At 41.2% G+C, this 8,169-nt stretch overlaps 1 protein-coding gene across 1 annotated transcript; it reads left to right on the top strand.

Moving 5' to 3' along the window:
- Positions 1-100: 100 nt before the first annotated feature.
- On the top strand, positions 101-7,490 carry IP6K2 (inositol hexakisphosphate kinase 2). Its single transcript, XM_009879087.1, has 5 exons — positions 101-402; positions 2,559-2,781; positions 3,628-3,803; positions 5,099-5,274; positions 6,706-7,490. The coding sequence occupies exons 1-5, from the start codon at positions 201-203 to the stop codon at positions 7,201-7,203; spliced, it is 1,275 nt and encodes a 424-aa protein (XP_009877389.1). The 5' UTR covers positions 101-200; the 3' UTR covers positions 7,204-7,490.
- The last annotated feature ends 679 nt before the right edge of the window (positions 7,491-8,169 follow it).

Below are 8,169 nucleotides of genomic sequence, written 5' to 3'. Positions count from 1 at the left end.
CCTGATAGCCCCGATAGCCGCCCCGGCTCCCGGCCTCACTTACTTGGGCCCCAGCGTGCGGGGAGACTGACGGCCCGGCGCTCTCTTGTGTTTGTTTTAACAGACTTTTGAATCGGTATAAACACCCTCAGGTCTCGGAGGCTTCTGGCTCTGAACTGCATTCACTACTGTCGCCACCTTCTGTCTAATGTGCTACAAGGATGAGCCCAGCATTCGGAGCTATGGAAGTGGAGCACTATTCCAAGGGAGTCCTGCTCGAGCCTTTTGTCCACCAGGTCGGAGGACACTCCTGTGTCCTCCGGTTTAATGACAAGACCATCTGTAAACCCCTTATTCAGAGGGAACACCAGTTCTATGAGACTCTCCCAACAGAAATGCGTAAATTCACTCCACAATATGAGGGTAAGTTGCCAAACCTTAGGATGGAGTTGGACCTTTTCTTTTTGTAAATACAAGCATGCTGTGCTCTCTGTTATCTCTGAAATCTCTTCTGTGTGGAAGAGATTTTAGGGTTTCTTTTCATGTATTTTGATGTTGTCTGAGGCAGGCTGTGGAGATGCAGGGTGGAAATGCTTGCCAAGTTGGTGTTTGGGCTGACTAACAGCATTAGAGTAGAGCAGCTCTGCTGGTGATAGCCCATATATCTTCCTTAGGCAAAGGTAAGTAGCTGACAGCTTGTGAATGTTTTCAGTAATTCTCTGCTGCTTTTTTGTAGATTTCCAAATTATTTTTTTTTGCCACTTGTTTAATGTTTGTTTACAGAGATTTGTTAAGACTGGTTGACAGTTTTTTGTGTAAGTTTAGTTGTGGTCTCTTGGCTTTGGATTTCTCCTCTGACTCTCTTGATTGTTTTGATCACAATAAATACCTGTCAGCAAGGTGTCTTGTTGAATATTTGCAGTGTTGTTTCTGTCATTAAGGAAATGAAAATCCATGGCATTTAGGTAGGCAAGGATCAAGTAGCCGTGATAAGGCTGAGTCAGATGTTATGTAGGAGTGGAAATTCCAGTTCTCCTAAGAATCACACTAGTTAACAGAAACATTTTTCTCTCTCTTTGCTATTCCATCAACTGCTGCCTGGTGATTAATAAGTAATATATCTGAAGCTCTTTTTAAAATGGGGTTGCTTTTTAAAGCACATTGATTTTAACAATCATAAGGATGATGGAAGTTGTGCATACTCTTTGGGAAGCTGGCAGAAGACTTCAGAGGAGATATTTCAAAGTTAATATTCCCTGCACGGTTACAGAGACTTCTTGACACATCTAACTACAAATTCTGTTGGACTGGAAGAAAATGTGATCTTTGAATTATATTTCTTCAAATGTAATAGAACAATTGTACTAGTGTATATGGCTTTTGGGGGAGTGTGGGGAGGGATTTAGGGGTAAGGGGCCTCACTTGGCCTGTCTCTGTTATTTTTTCCAGGATAAAGCCAAAGGCCATTTGCTAGCTGGGTCCCCCTTTTTTCCTGTTGTCCTTTCCTTTGTGGCAGCAGGACTGTCAGAGCTTCTGCCCTCCCTGCCCCTGCTACTGTGGGTCTCGGAGTCACCTGCCCAGCACAGAAATGCAAATCTCTCGCCAAGACCTCTCCTCTCTGGCCTAGTGATGAGCTGCAAGAACTGTGCAGACTGATTGGTTTGAGAATAAAGAGAGAGGACTGAAAAGCAAAATTAGAAACAAATCAGACAATTGTTAAGACTTCTTCATTAATCACTGAAACTTGTTCGTGTAGCGCTGAGCGCATCTCTGTCAGAGCGCTCCAGTAAGATTCTTAAAATGTAATGCAGTGCCCTAGAGACTCTTGAGGGGGAGCGTGAGGAGGAAGAAAATGCTTTCAAGGTTCACCATGTTTCTGTACCACAAACAGATTTGTTCTGTATTGCGTTTTTGTTACTTATTTTACAAAGTTGCTGCGTAACCAGTATCAATAAAATATATTCCAAAAAGGAGAAGACAATGTGTAATTAAACGTGGTGATTCTGACTGGAAGCTTTTGGACTAGTTTCTGTTGTAATGTGACATTTTCCTTGTTTTGCTCTACTTGCAAATCTTCCCTTTCCCCTGGGGATCTATTAACCAGATCTTGTTTGGATGAGTGCTTTTTTGCTTGACTGTCATGCAAAACTTAAAGCTTTTCATGTGAGGGGTTTTTTTGCACAGGTCACTTTTCACTGCAAGATGTTAACAGATGTTTTACATCTCACTTAGGGTCAGACCAGTCAGGGTTTTTAAATTAATAAAAACTTTTATTAATTGCAATTGTCTCCTGTTATTATTTGATTCTTACCTGACTGCATCAGAGAGAGAAAAGAACCTTTTGTATCATTGTTTTGTCAATATGATAAATTGTATTTTGTGAGGTGTCATTTTTGTCTAGGTCTTTTGATATTTGTTAGGTTGGCAGATGAGGTTTGGCCTGTGGCGAGATAGAAACTAAGGACCAGGGTAAGAGAAAAAACAAAAGTTGTTATATTCTTAGTGTAAAATCATGCGTTCTGAAAGGCTTGCTTGTCACTCCAGCAATTCATAACAGTCTGTGCCCTTTCTTTCTTCAGGTGTGGTGTCGGTGAGCTTTGAAGAGGATGAAGATGGGAACTTATGTCTAATAGCATATCCATTAAATGGGGACCACGATAACCTAGAAAACTTAGATAATTCTGACTGTGAACCCAAAAGTAAGCTGTTGCGATGGACTAATAAAAAGACCATGTTGTTAGAAAATGAGAAGATATCTAAGGAATGGGTTCGACAGCACAGGAAAGAGGAAAAAATGAAAAGGTGAGTTTGATAGGGGGAACTGAAATGTGGAATGCTTGAAGCCTAAGATTTCTTCCTGTCAAATTAAGATCTGGTCTCTTGAATTTCAGAAAACTCTCCAGAACTCTTAGCTTTTGTTTTGGGTATTTTTTATCACTGTATTTCTTTTGTTGATGTCTTCAGTGCAGACAGGTTCAGTAGTGAAACTAAGGTATCCTCAGCCCAGCAGTGTCTTTAGATTTTTGGGTAGGTTTTTTTTGTTTGGTTGGTTTTTGTTTTTTGCTGTAGTCGATTGAAAAAAGTTTCCCAATGTTATTTTTGAAGCTTTTGCAAAGAAAAAAAAGCACACCTGCAAAAGCACAATAATCCTAAAAAAGTTTAAAAAACCCCCGACCTGCCAAACCATGTATCAGTGCAACTATGTGTGGCATATTTTGTAGGAATCTGCTTTATCCCCGTTAGTAACATTTTTCTCCTCATTCATTTATGTTGATTGTGCCCACTGTGAGCTGTGATGTGTTGCGCTAAAAACAACGACCTTACCAAAGGATAAATCTTTAAAGCATGTTTTTACTTCTTCCGTTGCTACTATGGAAGGAATTCACATGGGTAAAGAATATCTAAGTAGAGCAACTGCATGTTTTGTAACATTTGGTTATATACCAGTTAATATGGAAGTAGTTTTATAAAGTCTGAAACATTACTGATGGGCAACTTGTCCATTTGTAAAGAAAGGAAAAACAAGCTTGTGTTAGCTGTTAGTGAAGGTGAAGAAAACAGTTTGTCAAGGTAAATTCACTGACAACTTCTTTCAAGTGCTTGTTCTTCTACTTCACCTCTAACTTGCTGCTGTGTTCTGTTTTCTAGTCACAAATTGGAGGAAGAATTTGAGTGGCTGAAGAAATCTGAAGTCTTGTATTATACTGTAGAGAAAAAAGGAAACGTCAGTTCACAATTTAAACACCATAATCCTTGGAGCATGAAATGTCACCAGCAGCAGTTACAGAGGATGAAGGAAAATGCAAAGCACCGGAATCAATATAGTATCCTTTCATGAAAATACCTCATAACAATGGAATGAGTAGAGCTCTGCTTTTTATTTCTTAAACATGCCAGATAAAAGTACAGAGCAGGCTTAACTGCAATCCCAAGGCTTTCTGAAGCTATGATTTATTTGGTGACTTTAAAGGGATTGCCAGCGCTTTCAGGACATGGGCTTTTCTAGCATGTAGTAAAGTAACTGGACTAGGGACTGCGGAGAACTTAATTCAAATCTGCTAATTGTGGATTAGTGAGGGGACAAATTTTACAGCATGCTGTGTTTGAGATCCTCCACAAAAACAGTTTACTAAGCTTTCAAAGCAGAAGAGTTCTGTCACTTTATGTTACTGTTTTGATATTGGTGATGTTAAAAACTAGCATCATATTTCCCTTTTCAATAATAGGGAAATTCCAATGCCTAGAATTTCGTGGGGTATTCCAGTGTCTGGAGTTTTCTGTCTCTGGTGAGCATTTTTGATAATCTGAGTGTCAGTGTCAGCTGTCATGTAGGATCGGAGTGTGAGAAACACAAAAAGAGTGACTGAATCCATTGAAGCTGAGGCCTGCTGGTTTTGTGCTATGGAGCTGTAGGCAAACATCTCCACCCTGTGCATTCTGTGGAGAAGAAGAAAAAAAAAAAGTCTTGTGGTATGCAGGCTTGGATGCAATTCTTCAGAAGTATTAATATTTATATACTTAGGTAAACAAATTCCTCATGTGTAAAGAGTTTCAGTGAACAGATGAGTAGAACATCTCTGACTAATATACTGTTCAAAACAATAGAAAGCAGTTCATGGCTGATAACCTCTATTTCACTGTGTACGATTGTTAAATTACTTGAGTAGAAGCATGTGGTATCTCTAGAACAGTATTACTGCAGCTGTTTGGAAGTGCTTTTTAACTTCTCTATTTCAGAGGTGGTGAAAATCCTTCACTGTTTTTGAATGGTCACTGAGGTACACAAAAACTTCATTTCCCACAAAAAACTGTCTCTTGCTAGGCAGAAGATACTTCATTATTCTAAGTCAACTTCCAGGTTGTATTTCTGTGTGACTATGGTTACTTTTTCACCCCACTTACTGTAGAAAGTCACCTCTCTTCTCTAGAGATCAGTGAAACCAGAGCTAAATACCCACTGTGCTTTATGCTAAGTTTATGTAACTGTAATTTTTGATAGGCTACGAGATACTGGGCTATTTTGGGTATGCTAAAGTTAAGACTGTGGCACTAGAACATCTGTGATAATGGCTTTAAAACTTGTATTCTTCATTGTGAGGATTGTTCCTTAACTAATCAGAATTCATCTTGCTGGAAAACCTCACATCTCGATATGAAGTGCCGTGTGTGTTGGACCTTAAGATGGGAACCCGACAGCACGGAGCCGATGCAGCGGAAGAGAAGAAGGCCAACCAGATTCGCAAGTGTCAGCAGAGTACGTCAGCCGTGATTGGAGTCCGAGTTTGTGGCATGCAGGTGAGAGGTTATGTGTAGGGCAACAGACTTGTACCTGTTTCTGATAGTGGGGTTTGGGGCTTGTGCAGGCATCCCGTGTGTTGCTGTCCTTGAGATGCTTCATTTCCTTCAGTGGGGAATGAGGCTTTTGGGTATCGCTTCTCAGCTGAAGGTGGCAGCATCCGCAGGAGCAGCCTGCAGCACGCGCTCTGCATCAGTGAAGGCGTTCTCTGAGCACAAAACCAGTCCTCTTGCACAATAGCAGCAATTCAGAACTGTGTAGTAAAATTACTGATTTGATTAACATTTCAGGATAGCGTAGGAAACAGTTGAAATGAGAGGCTGCCAGTACATGCATCTCAAGCAAAGCATGTGGAAATATGCCACAATATTAAGAAGCAATTGGTTCTGTCTTGTGGACTTGGAAGAGCTACAGTTCTTCCACTGCTTAATGCAGACTTACTGCAAAGTGCAGGCAAGAAGTGGCTTGGTAAATGTGATAAGACTCGTGGTCAAATAAGGAGATAGAGTTGTGTGGACTTTCACCTGAGTCTTTTGTTTACTTGTTTCTGTATTCCTAGAGTGACAAATGGAAAACAACTTGTTTGTATTTGAATCTTTTCTGAAGCCTCTCTCCTCCCATCCAGTAGATTCCAGGAATGTCAGCAGTGTTTGCTGGGACTTGTTCCACAGCTTGACTATTGGCATGTTTGGTGTTCAGCTCACTGTTTAACTTCGGAGAAAAGCATGAGGCAGAAGTGAGGGAGCTGCATTTTCAGCCACAGTGTGCTGGGATTTGAGTGGGCCCAGCTCATTGTTCAGCCTCCAGTATAGACCTGTGCTGGAAAACAAGGAGGCACCTGCAATCCTTACTTGACCCAGATGTTTAGGTGTTACAACCTCTGGGCTGTATGGATTACTCTCCTATAGGAAGGGATTTTCCTGCAGCAGCACTTCTGACTTCTTTAAATACACAGGATTATGGACACACCTTAGTTTTATATAGGAGTGTTTGCCGTCACTCAGAGCCCAGCACTCTGGGAATCAGCTGGTACTCCTGTGAGCAGAGGCAGGTCATGAGCTGAGGAGGCTGTAGTACAGCTTGTAGCTTGACTTTGGAGATCTTGACTGCAGCTTTCCTAATCTCACTTCAGATCCCCATTCTTACATTCCTGGTGGAAGAACTCAAATCTAAACTGAAGAAATTTTCCATTTCCTTCATGCCTCTTGAGTTCCACAGACTGCTGTATATGTTTTTAGCAGTTTCTATAACTGTAGGAGCAATTTTGAGTAGTATTTCATCTTGTAAAAGCTTTCTGCAGCATGTATTTTTTTTTTTCTTTAGTTTTTTTTTCTGGTTTGTTTGTTCACTTTACCCCCTTAAGGCGTTGAGTCAGTATTACTAATATCTCTAACTATTCCTTTTCTCTTGTCTTGTGTTTGTATATGCAGGTCTACCAGGCAGGCACTGGCCAGCTCATGTTCATGAATAAGTACCATGGAAGAAAACTCTCAGTCCAGGGGTTTAAAGAAGCACTTTACCAGTTCTTTCATAACGGCAAATACCTGCGCAGGGAACTCTTTGAGTCTGTTATTAAAAAACTGACTGAGCTCAAGTCTGTCCTAGAGAAACAGGAGTCTTACCGCTTCTATTCAAGCTCCTTGCTGATCATTTATGATGGGAAGGAGAGGCAGGAGGTTGCTGTTGACTCAGACCCAGAGGACTTAGAGGACCTTTCGGAGGAATCTTCGGATGAGTCAGCAGGAGCGTATGCCTACAAACCAACTGCTAGTACTGTTGATGTCCGCATGATAGACTTTGCCCACACAACCTGCAAGTACTATGGAGAAGATAGTGTGGTGCACGAGGGCCAAGACACGGGTTATGTTTTTGGACTTCAAAATTTAATAGATATTATTAAAGAAATAAGAGACGAAAGCAGTGAATAAACAGTGTGAATGCACATCAGTAGAAAGCACTATTGTGACTCTTTGTATTCCAGAATTATTGGCCACTTTCTGGTGGTAGGAATCTTTACAGGCTCTGCAGGGATGGTCCTGTCAGAGTCAGACTTGTTCAGAGGGCATTTACTTATAGTGGTGCTGGACCTAGCACTGGCAAAACTTGGTATCCTTATTTATTTTAACTTTCTTAAACATTCCATATTTGATTACTCAGATACCTCTGTTATCCCTGTGTGTATACGTTCCAATAAAATTCTTTTTGTTCATTGTAAGTGGTGTTTCTGTTGTTGCTGATGACTGATGAAATGGTGAAGCCCAGAGATCTTGCTGGTCATGTAGCACAAAGGCAGTGTCTAAACAGCAAGACTTACCTGCCTGGTGAGACTGTGTGTGGAGTAGCATGTCTGTTCTGGGCCGCCCTGTGACGGACAAGTCCGACAGAGCCACCGAGCTGACCAGGGCCAGGGGTCCCTTTCAGCCAGAATGATGTGACTCATGCGTGAGAACTTGTCTCTTCAAATCTCCAACAGCCTATTTCCTGTTTCAGGATCTTGTAAACTAGATGTACTGTGTAACCCATTTATAGAGAAGTACTGACGTTTTTTAATCTGCAGGATTAGCTGTAATGCAGCAACTAGGGGAGAGCTGCAGAGCCTGAAAGGTATCCTAAGCAGCTTAAAATCTTCCTTGGGACAAAGGGACAGGAAGGAAGTGTCAGAAAGTGAGAGGGGACAGTGAATAACTGAAATAAAGGTAACAGAGTAACTTCAAACTACTGGCTCTTCTTTTAAGAGAAACACATTAACCATTTTGAAATAAAGTACTTCCCTGCCTCTTGTGAAGCTTGTAAGTCGTTATGATGGTGCGAAAGAAAATGATGTGGAAGTGCCAAGGTAAGTGTGGGGAGTCTGTTGCTTGTTACAGTTGCCCAGGATAAAGCAGCAAGTTCAT

Source organism: Apaloderma vittatum, unplaced genomic scaffold (genome assembly GCF_000703405.1).
Source record: "Apaloderma vittatum isolate BGI_N311 unplaced genomic scaffold, ASM70340v1 scaffold29701, whole genome shotgun sequence".
Taxonomy (NCBI): domain Eukaryota; kingdom Metazoa; phylum Chordata; class Aves; order Trogoniformes; family Trogonidae; genus Apaloderma; species Apaloderma vittatum.
This window is presented reverse-complemented; position numbering and strand designations above follow the sequence as displayed.

Excerpts from the sequence above, each read along its gene's own strand:
- IP6K2 (XM_009879087.1), top strand. The coding sequence starts at position 201 with ATGAGCCCAGCATTCGGAGCTATGGAAGTGGAGCACTATTCCAAGGGA. Across the intron at positions 2,782-3,627 it reads AAAGAGGAAAAAATGAAAAG|TCACAAATTGGAGGAAGAAT; the intron begins GTGAGTTTGATA and ends TCTGTTTTCTAG. Across the intron at positions 5,275-6,705 it reads TCCGAGTTTGTGGCATGCAG|GTCTACCAGGCAGGCACTGG; the intron begins GTGAGAGGTTAT and ends TTGTATATGCAG.